Source organism: Mchenga conophoros, linkage group LG16 (genome assembly GCF_057382185.1).
Source record: "Mchenga conophoros isolate Kocher_MC1m ecotype Shallow Benthic linkage group LG16, M_conophoros_male_GT1.1, whole genome shotgun sequence".
Taxonomy (NCBI): Eukaryota; Metazoa; Chordata; class Actinopteri; order Cichliformes; family Cichlidae; genus Mchenga; species Mchenga conophoros.
The window spans coordinates 3,736,287-3,758,586 of NC_140541.1; the positions used below are offsets into that span (position 1 = coordinate 3,736,287).

General features: G+C 45.2%; 1 protein-coding gene across 2 annotated transcripts in view; it reads left to right on the forward strand.

Moving 5' to 3' along the window:
- fer1l6 (fer-1 like family member 6) overlaps positions 1 to 22,300 on the forward strand; it is a 73,072-nt gene that overhangs the window by 34,922 nt on the left and 15,850 nt on the right. For both annotated transcript variants that reach the window (XR_014888874.1, XM_085248467.1), the window contains exons 13-27: positions 146 to 368; positions 2,564 to 2,672; positions 2,818 to 3,064; positions 4,158 to 4,278; positions 5,549 to 5,649; positions 8,624 to 8,726; positions 9,065 to 9,184; positions 9,459 to 9,611; positions 9,710 to 9,881; positions 13,140 to 13,264; positions 14,178 to 14,312; positions 14,420 to 14,569; positions 14,646 to 14,753; positions 14,859 to 14,921; positions 15,047 to 15,145. Coding sequence is in view for 1 of the 2 variants with exons in the window: in XM_085248467.1 (XP_085104593.1) it covers positions 146 to 368; positions 2,564 to 2,672; positions 2,818 to 3,064; positions 4,158 to 4,278; positions 5,549 to 5,649; positions 8,624 to 8,726; positions 9,065 to 9,184; positions 9,459 to 9,611; positions 9,710 to 9,881; positions 13,140 to 13,264; positions 14,178 to 14,312; positions 14,420 to 14,569; positions 14,646 to 14,753; positions 14,859 to 14,921; positions 15,047 to 15,145 (2,029 nt within the window). In the remaining variant the exon portion in view is untranslated. The remainder of the gene's footprint in view (positions 1 to 145; positions 369 to 2,563; positions 2,673 to 2,817; positions 3,065 to 4,157; positions 4,279 to 5,548; positions 5,650 to 8,623; positions 8,727 to 9,064; positions 9,185 to 9,458; positions 9,612 to 9,709; positions 9,882 to 13,139; positions 13,265 to 14,177; positions 14,313 to 14,419; positions 14,570 to 14,645; positions 14,754 to 14,858; positions 14,922 to 15,046; positions 15,146 to 22,300) is intronic.

Here is a 22,300-nt window from a genome sequence, read left to right on the forward strand (position 1 = left end):
GAGAAAAACTTATTTTGGGGTCTTTACCTTACAACATAAAGTGTCTGTTGTTGTGATTTGGCACTATGTAAGTAAAACTGAATTGAATGGAAAGGAACTGAATTAAACTGAAACCAATGAGCTGCCCGATTTCTGTTGGTATCAGGGGCCGACTCTACATGGAGCTGGCTGTTGAGATTCTGTCGGGAGGGACAGGGTCAGACTCCAAACTTAGCCGTATTATGAAGCCAATAAAAGATGCTAAAGCAGGAAAAGCTGGAGGGAAAGATGGGAAAACCCCTGCAGGAGGAGCAGGCACAGGTGGAGCTGCTGATGATGACAAAGGAAGAGCTGCAGCAGAGGTCCTGCCTGTGGATCCTCCTCCTGTGGTAAGAGGAGTGTGTGTGTGTGTGTGTGTGTGTGTGTGTGTGTGTGTGTGTGTGTGTGTGTGTGTGTGTGTGTGTGTGTGTGTGTGTGTTCCAGTATTTTATCAGTATTTACACACTGAGGTTAATTATGGAGTTCCACAGGGTTCAATGCTAGGACCAATTCTGTTTACATTATACATGCTTCCCTTAGGCAGCATCATTAGAAGACATAGCATACATTTACACTGCTATGCAGATGACACCCAGCTCTATCTGTCCATGAAGCCAGATAACACACACCAATGAGTTAAACTGCAGGAATGTCTTAAAGACATAAAGACCTGGATGGCCGCTAACTTTCTGCTTCTTAATTCAGATAAAACTGAGGTTATTGTACTTTAGCAATGGGTGCCATTTAGCTCAGTGCATTGAACAGGCAACCACATGTCGTACAACTGAAAGTGGCCAGCCCAGGTGTGAGTCCAACCTGCCGCCCTTTACTGCATGTCTTCCCCTCTTTCTTTTCCTCTGCTTTCCTGCCATTTCTTCACTGTATCTGTCAATAAAGTTGTAAAAGGCCCCAAATAAAAAATACAAAAAAACCCAGCAATATGATATACAACCAGGTGCCTACTCAGCATGGCATTACCTTGGCCTCCAGTAACACTGTGAGGAACCTTGGAGTCATTTTTGACCAGGATATGTCCTTCAATGCACATATTAAACAAAGAATTCAAAATCCTGCTCCTCACATACAAGGTCTTAAATAATCAGGCCCCATCTTATCTTAATGACCTTGTAGTACCATATCACCCTATTAGAGCACTTCGCTCTCCCTCTGCAGGCCTACTTGTTGTTCCTAGAGTATTTAAAAGTAGAATGGGAGGCAGAGCCTTCAGTTTTCAGGCCCCTCTTCTGTGGAACCAGCTTCCAGTTTGGATTCAGGAGACAGACACTATCTCTACTTTTAAGATTAGGCTTCAAACTTTCCTTTTTGCTAAAGCACATAGTTAGGGCTGGACCAGGTGACCCTGAATCCTCCCTTAGTTATGCTGCAATAGACGTAGACTGCCGGGGATTCCCATGATGCACTGGGTTTTTCCTTTCCAGTCACCTTTCTCACTCACTATGTGTTAACAGACCTCTCTGCATTGAATCATGAGTTGTTATTAATCTCTGTCTCTCTTCCACAGCATGTCTTTATCCTGTCTTCCTTCTCTCACCCCAACCAATCACAGCAGATGGCCCCGCCCCTCCCTGAGCCTGGTTCTGCTGAAGGTTTCTTCCTGTTAAACGGGAGTTTTTCCTTCCCACTGTCGCCAGAGCACTTGCTCATATAGGGTCATATGATTGTTTTGTCTGTATTATTGTAGGGTCTACCTAAAGCACCTTGAGGCTACTGTTGCTGTGATTTGGCAGTATACAAGTACAATTGAGTTGAATTGAACCTAATTCTGAGAGCTTCCACCAAAGCTAAATATATCAATTACACAAAAGATTTTTCTAACTGGGAACCATAAAACCATTGCGTTAACAACATGCTGAAAAAGCATCTAATGGGGCAACATCATGCTGCCTTTTTCTAAAGTCAGATAAAATTCCAGGACTTTTGGCAGGACTTGCAAACAGTTCATGATTTTAGTAGTTTTACTGACCTGCAATGTCTCCCTCTGGATGAGAGCATAGTGAAGCGTAAAAATGCATTTAGTAAAGTAATTAAGTATGGTTGAAATGTAGTCATACTTTAAATATTTCAATTTTATGCTGCTTTCTAGTTTTCTTCATTATTGTACTTCAAACCACTTTTTAATTGTTTAGATTTCTCCTTTCATGCAGATTTTAAAATATGGTTCTAGTGATTCTCTTTTGTGTCTGGGGATTCAAAGCGCTTTATGCAACATGCAGCATCCTAATAAATAGCCTAATAGCATCTAATTATGATTAAAAAGTGTAAATACATGTTTTACCATTTGTACAGTGCCACTTTTCATCTATTTTTCTATACAAAGGCACATGAGCTTGAAAATTAAACACAGGTTTCACATTTTTCTACACGCTTGTACCTGGTACTTGGTCCCTCGTGTATCACCTCACTGAAAAATTCTGGAAACCTCCGTGTCTCCAGATGGATAATTACTTTCTCCATTTAGGTTGTGCAAAAAGAGTATTGTGCAAATTTCAGAGAAATGAATACATGAAGATGTTTCTGTGTCCAGCTTAATGCAGACGACAATGAGAGCTTCCTGCTGTTTGGTGCGTTGTTTGAGGCCACCATGATTGACAGGAAAATTGGAGACAGGCCTATCAGCTTTGAGTTCTCTCTCGGTAAGTGGATGTGTAGAGTGTTAAGGAGTTTAGTGTCCTGCTAATCATTTAGTCACATAATCCAAACATGAAGAATAATACCAGTCTTGCATTTATGTGGTTAATATATAATGAAACTATCATTTACTATTCCTCCCACTATCAGGTAACTATGGTAACACCTTAGAGTCTGCCCCTCAGCCCACTATCAGTTTCACCAGTCCTGCAGTCCCTCGGAGGATGCCAAGAGTGCTGGATTTCCCAGACACTAGTGATGTGTTCGGCTCGTTCTCTCTCAGCACCTCCCCTAACAGTCCTACTTCCCCCCTGCTACCCAGAGAAACTCAAGACGCTGCCATGACTTCAAAATCCACCACATCTCCAGAAAAACCAATCATTGTGGAAGGAAACAGGTTGAGTCACTTTGCTGATCCTTTGAAAAACATTAAAGTTCTTGTGGATGTCAGAAACTCTGTTCTATGCACCAAAGACAGCACGTTTAATTTTCATTGGACAGTCATTGCAAACCGTGGATTTCTTTTTAAAATTTGCAATAAAACATAAACAGTGCCTTTATTAGAAAGCACAGATAGACAGATGGAAAGAGAGCGGGTGAGTGACATGCAGCAAAGGTTCAGCCAACAGGAAGTCACGCATCATAAGCTGTCAGTGTACTGGTCGAGCTACGTCCCTACCATTACCTAGGCTCACGAGCTTTGTGCAGGGACTAAAAGAACAAGATTTCCTATACAAGTAATGGTAATGGATTGGATATATATAGCGCTTTTCAAGGCACCCAAAGCGCTTTACAATGCCACTATTCATTCACTCTCACATTCACACACTGGTAGAGGCAAGCTACAGTTGTAGCCACAGCTGCCCTGACAGAGGCGAGGCTGCCATATCGCGCCATCGGCCCCTCTGGCCATCACCAGTAGGCGGTAGGGTAAAGTGTCTTGCCCAAAGACACAACGACCAGGACAGAGAGCCTGGGGACCGAACCGGCGACCTTCCGGTTACAGATGCGCTTCCCAACCCCCTGAGCCACGGTCGCCCCCCCAAGTATCCGAAATGAGCTTTCTCCTGGCCTCTCAATTACTGACAGGGTGAGGAGTTCAGCTTAGAGTAGAGCTGCTACTCCTCCACATTGAAAGGAGCCAGTTGAGGTGATTCAGGCATCTGATTTGACCTCCTGGTGAGGTGTTCTGGGCGTGTCAGCAGGCCTTTTATCGCCTCTGTGATTCCTCACATAAGCTGGAGGAGGTGGCTGGGGGATGGAGGTCTGGGCTTCTCCCCTGTTGTTGAATAAGAGGTTGCATGGATGGATGGATTAGGTTACTGGTGCTAATGATGTTAATAAAGGAGAGTCAATAATATTTAATAATAATAAATCACTCCTAGCCAAACCTATTGATATTAACAAATCATTAACAGTAGTGGACTGAAACAGTATCATTTTTTTTCTTTTTGTAAAGTTTCAAGTTTACAGTGTGTGTGTGTGTGTAGGTACTACATGTACTTGCCTCTGGAGAAGCAGAAGCCATGTATTAATGTGCTGAGTCACTGGGAAGAAAGAACCTACCGAATGCACAACTCAAACATGCTGGACAACATAGCAGTTCTTCTTGTATGTATACACACACACACACACACACACACACACACACACACACACACACACACACACACACACACACACAGAGCGAAACACATCTCATCTCTTTCAGTGTTAGTTCCATGATTGTTAGTATGCAAATTCTTATTCTTGGGATGTAGGCAGTGACAGTTTCTGTATATTCCTGAAAGTCTGTGGTGTTGTCGTGTGTGGCGGCCTGTGGTGGAAAAGCAGTGCCTCTGAGGACCCTTCTGGCCACACCTGTACCTGCTTACGAACTGGTTTGGTGACTTTGACCAGGGGCCTGTGGGAACCCATGGCACACCTAGATTTCTGCCTGTACTGACCCTTATGCAAAATAGGTGGAATTAAGACACAGTTCCAAAAGCAAACACAACTGATCAGTGCTGAGAGTGGTCCTGTTGCTGAGGTTGGGATGATCCTGTAATCTCTTATGAACGACCTCCAACGCTTCTATGACTGGGATGCAAGTGAAGACAGATGTAACATCTCTCTCTCACTGTACATGTACTGTTTATAAAATTAGGGAAACATAACCTGCACAAACAAAATAATTTGCAGGACAAATGGTTGACATCAATTTTGTTCGATTTGAAGAAGGTAGGGGGGGCAACTTCACTCACATGTGTTTATAAGGTTGGAGAAACCTGCAGTCAGCTGAGACTGAAGAAGTCACTTGGATGAGTGACGAAACGTTTCTCCAACTGAAAATGTCCAGATGAACAGAATCAACCTTTTGGGATTTACTTACCTGGATGATTAAGCACACATCAAGACGTTATTTTATTAAACATTTTAAAATGTTAGCAGCACAATCAAACATTTTTGCAGCACAAACCAGCACAAACGTTTGACATCAATTTTGTTTGATTCCATTAATATGGGGGGGCTGGTTGACCTCTAGAAATTTTTGTTAATATCTTTAAAATAATAGCGGCACAAACAAAAATTTCTGCAGCACAAACCAGCACAAACGTAGCACAAATGTTTGATACCACTTTTGTTGGATTTGAAGAAGGTGGGGGGGGGGGGGGGGGCAACTTCACTCACATCATATCTTAAAGAAATGGACTGTCAACAACTGATGTGTGTTGATGAGTGTGTTAAAACTTCATTCTACTGTATATTAAGACACAGTGACACTTGATACATTTGTTAAAGTGAAAAAGTGACTTGGCTTTGACTGACCTGATAACTGTGTCAACATATCACCTACACTCACCTACACTCGTGAGAGAAACTTCATCTTCATGTCTTGCAGGAGGAGGGGGTGACAAATGCATGGGAGCTCCACAGAAAGTCAGATCCTGCAGCCGAGCTGCTGATGAAATCTGTCCTCCAGGACTTTTGTGCAGATGCCAGGTAATCACAGCAACTCTTTAATGCTACTTTGTGAGCTAACTGTCTCACGTGGTTCACTTCCTGGGAAAATAAAGGCCAAACAATCAACTTAAATAATTAATTTAAATTTGAATAAAAATGTATTATTTTATAGCACAGAGCATAGCAGCAAATGTGATCTGACATTACAAGTCAATAAATACTGAGAACAGAACTCCTACAGCAAAAACAGTTTACTTAATAGTTGTCATTGTTCTAATTTTAGACATTCAAACTCCATTGTCACATTTTAAGCCATGACAGACTTAACAGACATTAACTTTGTCCATGGAATTGAAGCTTAGAATGTCTTCATAATGACACCATCCTTCCATGCTGGAGACCAAACTCCTGCAACGCTAAATGGCCCATAACCCCAAATTCCTGAAACACACAGGGGGAACGTCATCCACCCCAGGGGCCTGGCCACCAAGGAGTTGTTTAACTAACTCAGTGACCTCATCCCCAGTGATGGGCAGTGATAGACGAATCAGCCCACTCCACTCATCTCCAAGTTCTGCTTCCTCTACAGAAAGGATTAAGGAGTTCCTCGAAGCATTCCTGCCTATATAAATTGCATTTATTACTTCTAGGCTGGACAACTGTGGGCTGGACACTTAGACAGTATGGGAGGAATTACTAGAAATTAACGAACAGAATATCCAATTCGTACATTTGAAGCAGGATTTTTATCCACTGGAGCTACAACAGATGGAAGAGATTTTCACCATTTCCCCTCTGTGGCTCCAGAGACGGAGGAGACACCGCAGTGAGAAGTGAGGCAAGCGGAGCGCCTTACGTGCTAGCTAACAAGCTAACCCATACAGACCATCTCTCCCCATCCTTTTTGTCGCCAATACCAGGACCCGCGCTAACAAGCCAGACCAGATCCAGCTGAACAGTTGTGTTGTGATTGTCACCGAGATAACAACATCCCCGACACTGTGGTGGAGCTTGAGAGCTGCTCTCTGTTTGATTACCTGGATACCATGGATCAGGGACTTTCTCACCAACCAGCCTCAGGTGGTGAGAGTAGAACAGAACATCATCCACCCTGGTCCTGAATAGGACCTCACTTGCACAAGTACTTTTACAGAGCTGTGATCAAGAGCATACTCTGCCACGGCACGACTGTGGGGTACGGCAGCCGCACAGCCCAGGACAAAAAAGACTTGGCCTGGTCAAAATGCCCAGTGGATTGTGGGGGGACAGCTAACAGACCTCAGTTCAGTGTCTTGATACATGCTCAATCATCCTGGTAACCTCCGTTACTGGTAATGGGCACAAACACGCTCTCAGAATGGTTGACTGGTTCACCAGCTGACATTCCAGATAGGATATCCACCACCTCCCTGTGGATGCCTGGCTAAGACAATCGGGCCAGGACTGGATCCGGAGTTTCGTCATATCCCATGTGACCAGACATCAGGTTATAATGAGCCAACTGGAAAAAAGTTTCCCAGCAGACTTTTGACATAACTGGGTGTGCTCTTTCTGTGTAGTGGTGTCTCAATACAGTCTGTCCCTAATAAACACAAAATGTGAAAATGTCAGGGTTATGTCAGTGCACATCATTTGACCATCAATTTTCATCGCTTGATCGAAGGCTGAGCTTAGAGTGTCGTCACAAGACCGTTCTAGTGGGAAATCTTTTCTGGAGCGAATCATCGCTTTTCATCCTCCACAAGGTCGGTGTCGGACAAGCTCACATCACCGGTGAGAGCAACACAAAGGTCTGATCCCTCGGTCCCATTTCCAGAACTGATGGCAGTGGTCTTCAGGTGAGGCACAGCTGGTCCAGGGCTGCCCAACAGACATCCGGGAATCACTTCCTTGCTGTCAGGCTTGCTGAGTGCTGCCACCTGGGTCTCCCCTGACAGCTGCCACAGCGACCATTCCCCCACAGGACACCGGCTTTCCTGTGCCGTGACCGAAACCATTCTTGGAATGACTGGGGCAGGTGTTATCTCCTTCCCCCATCTTGTGGAGCCTCACTGCAGAGCCTGGGTGAAGTGGTGGCACTGCTAGAGACCCAGCATGAACAATTAAATTTTCCAGAATTTCTGTCTGGCATTTGGCCTGGTCCAGCTGCTGCTGGTGCTCCTCCACCTACTCCTGATACATGGCAGGCAGCTCCACCATCATCTGCGCCAGCACCTTTAATCCGCTGCTTCTGACGTCTTTATTAATTCAGGCTACCAAGTACAGCAGTTGAATCTAAAGTGGATGTACAATAGAGGTTAAAGTCACTAGCACATCCAGAAACTATTCACAGTGCTTCACTTATTTCACATTTTGTCACATTACAGCGTTATTCTAAAATTGATTCACATCCAGCACCCCAGCCATACTGGTCACATGTAGGTGGCATCTATTTTTACTGTGACTCGGGAGGTAGAGCAGGTCATCTGCTTATCAGAAGGTTGGTGGTTTGATCCTTGACTGCTTCAGTCTGTATGGCAAATGTCCTTGGGCAACATACTAACCCCAGGTTTCTCGCCAGTGGATCTGAGTATAAATGTGTGTGAATGTTAGACAGGAACTACTTGCATAGAGCAGATAAATGCTAAATAAGAACCAGTCCATTTACCATTCACCCTATGGTTCTGTTTTTGTTGTCCTACCTTGACCAGTTTTTTGACTGGGGAAATAACAGCAATGTTTCAGGCAGGTTTTCCAAGTTTACCACCTTATTAAACAAAATGCAAACGATACGATCCTGAGCTTTTTGAACTACGGTCTCTTTGAGAAACTTGAGATCTTCATTACAGACTTTTCTCTTCCTGTCAGCACAAATGTTCTTTTCTTTATTTTACTTTAGTTTTGAAAGCTCAGTAATTGTTAACATTTTGCAGCAGTCTTAGTCAACACTGCAAACTAGAGAGGGCTGGAAAAAATTTGGAAAAAGAATTTTATACTATTTTTTGTGCTAAATATGTTTTTGGCTGTTTGTCAGGAGTTTCATTGAAGCAGCGGAGGCTAAGTTGAAGGCTGAGCTGAAGTCGACTTATCTAACACAGCTGGACAAGAAACGCCTGACCATGTGTAAACAGGAGCTGGTAGGAAAACTAAGTACAATTCTTATCACATTCCTTTACATCTCAATTAACTTTTGTCTGCTTTTACCTCAGTACCTATGCAAAATGAACAACAAGCCTCACAGACCACCAATTATAATACATTTCAATCACATTGCAGACTTAAACTGTTTTGGATATTGATGTTTGTTGGCAAAAATGTCCAGTATGTAAGATATTTATTTACAACTCCTGGGCAGGTGCGACCAGATTTGCAGTTTAGTATTCCATATGCATAATGTGCATTACACAATCTTAACAACAGCGTACACAGCATTTATACAACACCGCATACAATAATGGATGTATGTGTATTGCAGGAAAGTATGATAGGGGAGGCACAGTCCCTGGTAGGGAGGAAGAAAAATGCTGGTGGTGTGAAAGAAATGCTACAGGACGCAGCAAAACTCACACATAAACTCCGCTTTCTTGTGGAGGAGGTTTGTATCTGTTAGTTGTCACAGGGATTCGTCTGATGGTTCTGGTTCTCTCACTGACATTGCAGAGTGTTTGTCTTGTGATATAAGGAAACTTCAGATGACTGATGCTGTGAAGTTGTATTACTGTATATAAGTAAAATAAATGGAAAAATCGAAGTCAAAATTGGGATGCAGGCACAGGAAAAAGTGTGAATTTTGAAATGTCATTTTTTTTAATTTGCCTTATATATGACAACTTTTCTCATTCACACATGTACATCCTCACAATCTCTAGCCCCAGCACACAGTTCCAGACATGTTTGTGTGGCTGCTGAGCAACAACAAGCGTGTTGCATACGCCCGGGTTCGAACCAGAGACCTGCTGTACTCCAGCAGGCAGGAGGCCCGAGGAATTAACTGTGGCAAGGTCATAACCCTGTTTCTCAAGGTAAACTCACATACGCAGAACATGTCTTATCCATAGGAAGGCTTCCAGATGAAAAATCATCTCTGTGTGTGGATGTGTGTGTGTCTGTGTGCACGCAGCCTCCAGGTAAGCGTGTTGCAGGCTTATCAGTCCAAGCGAAACTGGATGTGTATCTGTGGTTTGGAGCTTGCAGGGACTCTAGCCACATGCTGGATAACCTGCCTGCAGGATTCACTCCAGCTACAGGGGGCGCTGATGCCAACAGCCCTCCCACACACTTGCACTGCGAAGGTGAGACTGAAGCTAACTTTTGCAGTGTCTATTTACCTTGTTTTATCTATTGTGCTTTTGCAGTGTACAGGCTTTCCATTTCTTTTGATCACTACCTAGAACCAGAAATCAGTCCATACTGACAAGACAGTTTCCTGCGTTATGATATGTAGAGACATGGAAAATATGTACATAGTTTCCAGGTCTAAAACATGAAACCAGTGTTTCAAATGGCTCATAGAATTCATTAAAAACACAACCCTATAATTGTCACGGACTCAACTCAACTTAAATAAAAGTGCTTAGGTGTAGAAACAAACACACTGATAAGTCACACCAGTCAGCTCAGGGCAGCCCCATGACTCACCAAGGGCTACTGGGCCCTTGAACAGCAAATACACATCATACCCCAAAACTTTCTGTTGTACTAGGACAAGGACATCTCATCTTGCATATGAAGCAGAGGAATAAGCTTGGCAGCTAAGAGACCATGGCCATAATGATGACAACTTGGTCACACCTAAGAAACTGGTACTATGATATGACTATATTTCAGTTCCCTGACAGGAGATTAGTCGACACAGAGTCTGAGTCAAGACTCAGCAGTAAGTCCAGGTCTACACAGCTGGTGGTTAGGTACTTCTTCTTGCGCCTATGTTGATGGTGAAGGGACTGAAGCAATCAGCACGAAGACCAGAGCTGTTTTGTCCAGTAGGCAACACTTCACCCGTTGCCTACTGGTGGTGGTCAGAGGGCCCGGTGGCGCCAGTGTCCGGCAGCCTCGCCTCTGTCAGTGCGCCCCAGGGTGGCTGTGGCTACAACGTAGCTGCCATCACCAGTGTGTGCATGTGTGTGTGAATGGGTGGATGACTGGTTGTGTAAAGCGCTTTGGGGTCCTTAGGGACTAGTAAAGTGCTATACAAACACAGGCCATTTACCATTTACCATGAATTTCAGTAATTCAAGTTTCAACAAAGACTTTTTAACAGCAGGACTCAGACCAAACCAGCACAACAGTATAATCGGTCTGCAGTGGTACCATGAGCTCACTTTTGAGAGTCTTAGCCACCTGTATTCCAGTCAGAGCAGCACCGAGCCCGAGAAGACAACTTCGTTTGAGATGACGGAGACACGGGATCTGTGTGAATATTTCCATGGAAACATGTGATCCTCAGATAAGTTACAGATTCATTAGTTTTTTCTGTGTCACAGAACACATGCACCTCAAAAGTGAGAGTTGGTGACTCTGTAACTCGTGGCATATTTCACCTTGGTAAGGTAGGTCCTGTCGGCTCCTTCTTCTACTCTGTTCAAGTGGCAAGAAGGGTACTGTGAGAGGTTCCTCCCAGCTAGTGTGGCCACACTGGCATGTTGTAGAAGACTGGGCAATGGTTATAACCCAAGGTATCATTGGGACAATCACTGCGTAGCCCAAGCATTGACTTTCATCATTGGCTTGATTAAAGAGTCAGCCGGAGCTAATGTGGTTGTAGGCAGGAAGTTGAGCCACAGGAAGTTGAGCAAAGGTCTTCACATACCTTACACCTAGGAATGAAGGCTAAGTGTACTGCCTGGTAGTAGGAGGCCATTTAGGGGAGTCATGGTGAGTCACATGGTGAGGTTTGAAACAACTCCTACTAGTCTACCACTCGATACTGGTTAGCACTCTAACTAAACTGGAAAGATTTAAAGTAAATTTGGGATGAAATATGGCAGAGAAGCTAACCCTAGAAGCTAACGGTATAACGAGTCAAGTGGGCTCACTGCCCCCTGAGTCGGCTGCACCAACCCACCACGCCATGCTTTTTGACCCGGTAAGTAGTCCTGTGACGACACATCGTTTATTCAGTTCTTTGGTCTGATGCAGAGCAGCCTGTGTTGCCCTCCAAAGTCACTGACACCTGCAGAGATGGTGTTCAACAGAAGGTACAAAGAACTCACCTTCAACAGTTGAAAACAAAGGCGGCTGATACCCCAGGGAAGCCTTGAACGATGAGAGCCCTGCAGCTAGCTGGGAAGGATTGGAGGACACCACACACCAGCTCGCTGCTGGTCTGCAGGGAAAACCAGAGGAAAGACTAGCCAGGGGTCCCGGGACAGTGCAAAACTCTTTCCATATACTGGAGGTGAACTGGGGACCACAATCCGACACGATATCGATGGTTGTTGGTGTGAGACAATCATTTATCGTCTGGATCTTTGCTGGGTCAGCCCTAATTTGTCCTTTCTCAACAATGTAGCTTAAAAAGGAGACGGAGTCAACGTGAAACTTTCTCTCCCTCCACAGATAGGTTATCTAGGAGATGCTGCAGCACCAAACGGATATGTGACTCGTGTAAAGAAAGAGATTTGGGAAAAATCAGAATGTCATCTAAATAAATGAAAACAAACCTATTGAGGTAGTGTCTTAGCACGTCGTTGAGCAGGGCTTGGAAAACGCTCACCAGCTGAGCTTCCTGTTGGACAAGAGAGTGCTGAACGGAGTCCAAGCACTCTGTCATAACCTTTGAGCAGACGGACTCAAAAGCGAGACCCAGGATGCCAGTTCAGCGAATTTATTTACAGTGAAGTGCAGGTACTATTTACAGTGTCTATCAAAAGGGGAAAAATCCACAGTCTCTATTTACAATAGTCCGGTAGATTTATCCTCCGTCTTCAAACAGGACCGTGAAACGGGATCCTCTCCTCTGAACAGAACCGTCCACGAGACAAACATATCAGTCTCCTGGACAGAAGAAAGGATGGATGAGGAAAAGGGAACATGGAAATAGGTAAACAGACTTACAGATTGGAGGTGAGTATCTACTGCAGTTGGTTTAACGCTCAAGCGATGGCTGAAAGAACGTCCTCTGTATTTAAAGGAACGTCAGATGAGGAACAGGTGAGTTGATTACTGCAGGTGTGTCACTGGCCAGAGGGAGGAGACCCAGGGGGATCGTGCCCCTGGAAGATGTGGTGTGGTTATCGCATACACGCACATACACAGAGAGAAAAGAGAGAGCCGAGGGAGAGATGGCAGGAGTACCAGGAGGAATGCATGATCATGACAACTCAACTGCATTGAATTAAATGTTTCCTTCTGAAAGCAAAACTCTTGTAATACACATGGAAATAATTCAACTACAGCAATTTATGTGTACCCACCATTTAGAGACAACGTTGACATTGCACCTGTAGTAAACCCTAACAATAACTTTTTAACAAACTTTCAGTTTTGTTCTGGACCAGGCAGTTCATCCTTAAGGTTTTACATTTCCAGCTGTGTCTGTGTGTCTGCAGAGCAGCATCAGTTCCAGTTGAGGTGCCACATGTATCAGGCTCGTGGCCTGATCGCTGCTGACAACACTGGCTTGTCAGATCCCTTTGCTCGAGTCACCTTTCTGTCACACAGTCAAACCACCAATGTAAGTGTGTGTGTGTGTGTGTGTGTGTGTGTGTGTGTGTGTGTGTGTGTGTGTGTGTGTGTGTGTGTGTGTGTGTGTGTGTGTGTGTGTGTAAAAAAAATTAAAGGAACACTTAGAAAAAAGATCTCCGCAGGGAAAAATAATGTGGTATCTACACTAATATGCACTGAGTAATGTGTTAGTAACAGCAAGATGCCACGACCTACAGAGGGCTGATTTCAAAGACCCCAAACACCAAAGTAATAAAAGGAAATCAAAACGATGCAACAGTTCTGTAAAGGTTCTCAATCATGCAGGTCGTGGCGATCTAAAGAGCTTGGAAAGAAAAGCGACCAGACTTCTTTAAGTTTCTTGAAGATGTTCACCTGTCATCCGAGAAGCTTCTTCAGTTCTAAGAGCAATTGGTAGAGCGTCCCAGATTTGGCACCATGAAGCCCCAGAGGCATTTGCTGTTTGCATCTAGAGACTGATTAAAAAGTATTCCTTTAATATTTTTGAGCAGTATATTTTGTCTGTTTATAACATGTGTTTCCATTTGTGGAAAGATGATAATTAGGTAATAGATGATAACATGGTTCATTATAATATGTCCAAATGGTGGTCAGACGGTTAAAAGTTTAAAATGGACACACAGTGCTTTACAGATGTGTATGGGACTATGTAGCCATAAATACTCCTTCATGGCAGCAATATGTCCTGGTTGGGTTCGTTCGGTAGGTTAATGTGCCCTGCCAAATTGTAAATGTCAAATTCAAGTACCCCAGTCTGACTCAACATTTGAGGATATGCTGGAAAAGCAGTTCTGTTCCAGGAAGGTCCAGGACCTTCCTGGACTTCCAGAATTTGCTGCTTTTGTTTGCTTTCAAGCTGGTCGTGTCCAAGTCTGATTTGCTTGGTGATACTGTGTTGTCAGATTATCAGTCAGACTCTCAGTCCTACATGGAATCAGTGTTTGCCAATGAGCCATCTGCTGCTGAGTGGAGATTTGCAGTATATCCAGCGAGAGCCACCACATATCCTCATAGAGGTGTATGATGACGACGCATTGGTAATCCCTAATTCAAATAAAAGACTCAATCAAGTTATTTGAACTATTATTTTTAGCTATGTTCCTGCCTGACTCTCCCCTCTCTGAGCTCACTCTGGTGTGTGCAGGGAAAGGCTGAGTATCTGGGTGCCACAGTGGCAGTGCCCGAGGTCTGTCTGTCCTCTGCTCCCTACACACCTCCAACTCTCCAGTACAACGCTCTGCACTGTGGCAGCCAGCCAGGGGGAGAATTGCTGGCTGCATTTGAATTGCTGCAGGTCAGTCTTTTAAATAACCATACATGCTCCATCATAATATTGCATGAGTGACTCCTGACTTATTATGATTGTGTAGATCTCACACTCTGAACAGCAGAGTCTGCCAGACTTAGAGGAACAAGATGGAGGCATCTACACAGTTCCTGCATATATCAGGCCTGTCCTCAGCACCTACAGACTAGAGGTTTGAGTACATGAATGTGTGCACGTGTCTGGATTTGAGACTAGTAACCCTATCTTTTTTCTCACCCCCCCAAATAAATATATAAAAACTGTATTTTTTCAATAGGTATTATTCTGGGGTCTGAGGGAACTGAAGAAAGTCCAACTTCTGTCTGTGGATAGGCCACAGGTACAAACACAATCTTTACAATGTACCTGTGTTCTCTCTAGGACCTGATATGCTGGTGTCCAGGATCACAATATGCTTAATTAATATCTGCCAGATATTAATACTTAATATCTGCCTTTCTCTAGGTCATTATAGAGTGTGCTGGTAAGACGTTACGCTCTTCTGTTATTCAGAAGTACAAGTCCAACCCAAACTTCACCACACTCGTTGATGCCATCGAGCTGGTAAGACAAACAGATCTCTAACATTTTAAAACTGGAGCCCAGCCATTACCCAGGGCTGCTACTGATTTTCATTTTGCATCAATGATTTTCAAATAATCAAGATGTGATTGAAGTTCAGACTTTCAGTATTATTCAGTAAACTAATTAGGAATTCGATCCATTTTAAACAGTACAGTGTAGTGTGGGTTATAGTATCTCAGTTTATATCAGCAAATATAGCACAAGATACAAAACTGTTTGACGTCATTACTACACAACATGATCTGGTTGACTGCTGTCCATTTAATATCATATTGTTTTACTCACTGCTTACTTTATTTTTTTAAATAACTCTTTACTTAACGTGCATTACTACCTTCACAGTAAACACAGGTGAGACCCAAGTGCTGCTACCAATGCCACAGTCAGAAAGTAGCTCAGCTGGAAGGTCAAGTTTGTGACCTCTACCGAATCCTGGAGAATTAACTTCTGACAGATTCATTCTTCATTTCGAAGCAAGTCGTGTTATTTCCGTTCACAAAGAGGACACATGGTCCAAGTTTTGGAGCCAAGTCTCGAGTGCACACCTGTACCATGCAAACACTTTTTCTGTAACATTTTTTCTAAAATCAGAACACAATTTGGTAAAAAAGTTATTTCATGTAGTAACCATCAACAGCTCTTTAGAGACTGGCATTTTTCTCTGAAATGTACTAAAATCACTCGACTACTTAAGAACAAATAATGTAGTCGTAGTTATAAACTTTTTTTTCCAAAATATTTGGACAAAATATATAACTGAATTAATACTTAATAATCAACTGACTGTACTTGTGATACGTAACCATCTCAGGACCTGTCATGCAGTCATTGAGACTTTCAGTCTTAGTTCTACTCGATCTCACGGCTACTTTTAATTTCTATCACAGAATTCCACAACATTTCTTTATTTAGCACATGACCCTTTAAAGTCTTTAAAGTCTTGCAAAAACTAAAAGGGAAATGCGACACATATGGCACGATCCTGGGTCTTATGACCCAGCGGTTTTTCTTGTGTTTTATCATTTTGTATTGAGTCCACCTTGTCAGTTTACAGTCCTTGTCCCTCGGTGGATATGTTTAGCTTTTGGTTGTTAGATCTCCCCGTGTCTTTGCTCCTGTATCTTCCTCTGTGTATCTGTGTTCATATAGCTCTGAGTTCCTGCGCCTTGTTTCCCCTCGTGTTTTATTCCATGTTTCCCCAGCCGTTATCTCTGTGCCCTCTCTCTCTGCATCTCTGTGTTCTTCCTGTGCTACGTTTAAGGTCCACGTACTGGGTCAGTATTTTCAGTTCCGTGTCCTTCCTGTCTCGTTGTGCGTAATTGTCCTCAGCTGTGCTCGCCGTGTGTTCCCACATCCCTCATTACCTTCTGTGTATTTATGTCAGAATCTCCCTCTGTTCTGAGTCGCGTCGTCCCTCGGTGTTGTGTGCATTTCCCCGTGGTTTACCCGTGCCTCCTTGTGAGTTAGTTTTAGTTTGTCCCAGTATAGTTTCGTATTGCCCTTTGCCTCTCTGTTAATAAAGTTTTGTTTTCCGTTTACGAGTTCAGCGTTTAGGTCCAATCCTGCCTGCCTGACAATATACACTGATACATAGGAACATTTACCCATATCTAAGAACATAACAACCAAGCCGTTATCAACCGTCATATATTCATGTTCAAGCTGTCTTCAAGTGAATCCATGATCATTTTCAAGTTTTATAGCTGCAGCTTTTTGAAATTCTAACATCCTAGAAATCACAAGACTTTCCACATTCACTGCATCAGGACAAATTCAAGATTTCATACAAAATGTAAATCAACTTGTTTTCCGCAGACACCCACATGTTCTTATTAACCCTCTCGAAGCAGTAGTTAAAAACTAACAACCTGATTACCCCACATACATATTAGCAACAAAAAGTTTAATTTGAGCCTGAGAGGGTTAAACATATTCTCTGTTATATCGAGATCCCTCCACCCTGTTACATATTCCGTATGTATGGGGTAGGACCCCCCCTGGGTCCTGGCATGTGGATACTTCTTTAAGACACTCTGGCTGGCCTGGCCACGCCCACAGCTTACCTATAAAACAGCTGTGCGACCTGAAACCGGTGATCATTTGATCTGCACTTATCCCATACACATGGAATATGTAGGAGTGAAGCCTCTGTTACTCAGTGAACCAAGGTTACAGAGTAACCGTACGTTCTCAGGTATCTGTGATTATTTCCACATGATGTGGCTGTATGACTAATATGCCCTGCTGTATATGTAGCCCTTAATGTAGCCACATACATAGCTAATAATAACAATAATACTAAAAATAATATTATTATAAGATTTTTTAGTAATAGGATTAAATTTGGAGCCTCTATTCTAAAGAGTTTTCTTTTTATTGTTGTGTTTTTAGAAAAAACAAATTAGACAGATTCAGATTGGATCAGGCCCAGAGTTTATTTCCCAGCTCATGCTGTCTGGATCTGTTCATAATCGCTTCATTTTTCCAGACACAGTCTGCTTACTACACTAAAAATGTCTCATCCTCCCAAAACTAAAATCTAATGTTTAAGATCTCTAAAACCTAAGACATGTCTCAGGCTCATGTCTCATGGCTTCACTGATTAACAGAGGGGGCAAAATTAAAGCCATAGTGTACTTAAGAAGAAGTACAAATACTTGTGTTTCTTAAATAACTAATCATTTGATTCAGGTGTGTTGACCCAGGGTAATGTCTATCCTGCAGGACACCGGCACTCGAGGCCTGGAGTTGCCCACCCCTGCTTTATGTAATGTAACTCTGACCACGAACACCACAGCCACAATAAAGATGGGTCTAAAAATCTATATTATTTATTTATTACTGATGCTCATTAGGGAAACAAAGACAGTAGACACTATTAGAAACCTTTCGTACAGAAAACTCAGGGTTAACGCTGAAGTAGCTCAGAAAGAGAAGATACGAGATGACGTTGGAGGAGCAGAATCCAAAAGAGGCTGAACAAACCTGTTGTCAACTAAGCAAGGAGTTAAAGGCACATCCATCCATCCATCCATCTTCATCCGCTTTATCCGAGGCCGGGTCGCGGGGGCAGCAGCCTAAGCAGAGAAGCCCAGGACTCCTCCTCCCCAGCCACCTCCTCCAGCTTATCCGGGGGAATACCAAGGCGTTCCCAGGCCAGCCGAGAGATATAATCTCTCCAGCGTGTCCTGGGTCTGCCCCGGGGCCTCCTCCCGGTGGGACATGCCTGGAACACCTCACCCAGGAGGCGCCCAGGAGGCATCCTTGTCAGATGTCCGAACCACCTCAGCTGGCTCCTTTCGATGTGGAGCAGCAGCTGCTCTACTCTGAGCCCCTCCCGGATGGCCGAACTTCTCACCCTATCTCTAAGGGAGAGGCCAGCCACCCTTCAGAGGAAGCTCATTTCTGCCGCTTGTATCCGCGATCTCGTTCTTTCGGTCACTACCCACAGCTCGTGGCCATAGGTGAGGGTAGAGACGTAGATCGACCGGTAAAATTTTTATTTTTTTTTTATTTTTTGTGTCCCGTTTGGATCTTTAGCCATCAGAATTGTTGTCTTAAGGCCAAGAAAGATGCCAGGCGGATTTATTTTACCAAGTGGATCATCATGGCCTTGCCATATTGGTCCATTTGATTGACCTTTATTATAATTATGAATTTATTTTATTTTCAGTTGCTACAAACGGGACAGACATGACTGGGGGATAGGACAGGGAGAAAGAATGAAAGAAAGAGAGGGAGAGAAAGAAAACCAAAGGGGAGAAGAGACGGTGAGAAGGGGGGAAGAAAGAAAAAAAAACAAACAAACAACAACAAAAAAACAAAGACCTGGGTCACCTGTATGGAGAAGAAAAACAGAAGAGAAAGCAAACAACAAAGAGCAACATAATAAAAAACACGGCACCATCACAATAGACTAGCTAGCAGTAGATATCAGTAGATGCTAAGTAATAAACGATATTGTGCAGCACGCAAGATAGACAGCGCACAATGTGCTTTGAGGCAGCAGCCAAGAAAGCTGTAGTCCGCGTCTGTGAAGACCCATGTGTACACCTGTGTGCACACCTGTGTGGATCAGCATGCTTGCATTCCACAGGTTTCTCCATGTAATGATCTGCTAGGGAGTGTGGGGGGGCCACAGCCCCGTCCTCCAGGGCATGAAGCAGGTATGGAGGAGATCAAAACTCCAGACATCCAGAGGCCCCCAGAACACAAGAGACCAAGGAAGACCAACAGAGGGGCAGCCGCACCACTGTCCCAGAAAGAGCTGAGGAGAGTCCCAGATGAGGGCTCACTCAGCAGCCGCGGAGCAGAAGCCAGGGGGAGTTGCAGTGACGCGCCCGTGAGCTCCGCCGGCAGCCAGCCGTGCCTGAGTGACTGAGCCCCAGGCCGAGAGGCCGGGGGCACCCCACCTCCGAAGTGGCCCGAGCGAGCCCCAGGCTCCAGGCCCCGATAAGCGGCCGCCAAGGAGTGAGCCGGTGTGTACCTGGACGCCCACCCCCAGACACAAAGAACCACCAACGCACCGACACCTGAGGGAGTCCGCCACTGGCAGGGGAAGTGGTGGTGGGTGGAGATAGGCCTCCAAACCTTGGAGCGCCTGAGGTGTCCCCAGAGAGGTGGCGTCTGACACCCAACCTGACATATAGACACAGACATACAGGCACACACAGACACAAACATCCATTCCCACCCTCATGCTCTCATATGCACTTACTCCACACTCAACCAACGTGGAGACAGACATAAAGAGACGCTGTACACACGATCACACTCCCCAAGCGTACTCTACAAACCGGGTCTAGGTACCCTTGCCCCTGGAGGGGGGAACTGCACCCAGACCCAGGTGGTGTTACCCTTTTCCCTGCGGTGGGGAGAGGCAGACCGCCCCGACTCCGCACCAGCAGGGAGGCCCCACACTCCAGACCGCAGTCGGACGGCCAACTCCTCCTCCTAGCCCCCCCGCTCCAGCAGGCCGCAGAGAACGGGGGTGAGAGAAGACTCCAAACCTCCCTCCACCCGCTCATTGTAGTGTTGATGCATGTGTGTTCTAAGGTGCATTTAAAACCCAGGAGGGCATGGAGCTACCTGCCAGAGAGCAGCAGGTGAGCGCATAGTCCCTCCTGCTAGCCCTCAATGTCTACGTGTATTCAAAATTGAGAGGTGGGCAACGATGCCAGGGGTGAGGTGTACACCCTGATGGTAATTTGGATTCCGTGCATCGTGCCCACCCCCAAGATCCTATATGTATGTGTAATGAGAGTGTGAGTAATGTGAATGTCTAAGTTGTGGGATAAAATTGAGGCAGAGGCAGCCAGAAGGGGACAGAGGGGGGGGGTAGCCTCCTCTGCACCCTGGTGACATACCCCTACTCCAAGGCCCTGCATGTGTGGGTGGTTGTGGTGGAGCGGGAGGAGGGAGGCAGCTGGAGATGGGGAGGGAAGGAAGGGAGGGGCAGGTGACCCCTCCCTGGGGCCAGCTCCCCCGCTGACCCCAGTAGGCACTCCCATACTCCGCGACCCGCCAGGGAAAGGGGGCCCGGTAAATTGAGAGCTTCGCTTTTACACTCAGCTCCCTCTTCACCACGACGGACCGGTGCAGCGTCCGCATTACTGCAGCTGCAGCCCCAATCCGTCTGTCGATCTCCGGCTCCCTTCTCCCATCACTCGCGAACAAGACCCCGAGATACTTGAACTCCTCCACTTGGGGCAGGAACTCATCCCTGACCTGGAGTGGGCACTCCACCCTTTTCCGGCTGAGAACCATGGCCTCAGATTTGGAGGTGCTGATCCTCATTCCCGCTGCTTCACACTCGGCTGCGAACCGTTCCAGTGCGAGCTGGAGGCCCTCACCCGATGAAGCCAACAGAACCACATCATCTGCAAAAATCAGAGATGAGATTCTGAGGCCACCAAAGCGAAAGCCCTCCGCCACTTGGCTGCGCCTAGAAATCCTGTCCATAAAAATTATGAACAGAACCGGAGACAAAGGGCAGCCCTGGCGGAGCCCATCACCCACCGGGAACGAGTCCGACTTATTGCCGGCAATGCGAACCAAGCTCTTGCAACAGTTGTATAGGGATCGAATGGCCCGTAGCAATGGGCCAGATACCCCGTACTCCCACAACACCTCCCACAGGACACCCCGAGGGACACAGTCGAATGCCTTCTCCAAGTCCACAAAACACATGTAGACTGGTTGGGCAAACTCCCATGCACCCTCAAGTATCCTCGAGAGGATAAAGAGCTGGTCCAGTGTTCCACGACCAGGACGAAAACCGCATTGTTCCTCCTGTATCCGAGGTTCGACTAGCGGACGAACTCTCCTTTCCAGCACCCTGGCATAGACTTTCCCAGGGAGGCTGAGCAGTGTGATCCCCCTGTAGTTGGAACACACCCTCCGGTCCCCCTTCTTAAAGATGGGGACCACCATCCCGGTCTGCCAGTCCACAGGTACTGCCCCTGATCTCCACGCAACATTGCAGAGGCGTGTCAACCAGGACAGCCCTACAACATCCAGAGCCTTCAGGAACTCGGGGCGGACCTCATCAACACCAGGGGCTCTGCCACCAAGGAGTTGTTTAACTGGCTCAGTGACCTCGCCCCCGGAAATTGGCGGGTCATTCCCCTCATCCCCAGACTCTGCTTCCTCCTCGGAAGACGTGTCAGTGGGATTAAGGAGGTCCTCGAAGTATTCCTTCCACCGCCTGACAATTTTCTCAGTCGACGTCAGCAAATTAAAGTTAAAGGCACAAATACAAGGAATTCAATTCAGTTTTATTTATGTTATGTATATAACAATAATCCCATCAAGGCACTTTTATTGTAAGGAAAGAAACTACACAATAGAGTGAAAACCCCAACAAATGACTCCCTATGAGCAAGCACATAAACACAAGGTTAAATTTCAACAGCACATAGTAAAGAACCACAATGGTCTAAAATACAGAAGAAACCTCAAATCTCAAAACCTGGAGCCAGAGAGCACGACAGGACTGTTGGGTTTTCTCTCTATTGTTGAAGGGTATTTACCAATATAAAGTGTCTTGAGGTGACAGGTGGTGTGACTTGGTGGTCTGTAAATTGAATCAGCTATGATGAGGAAATACTGACCTATTTCTGCATCGACTGAATT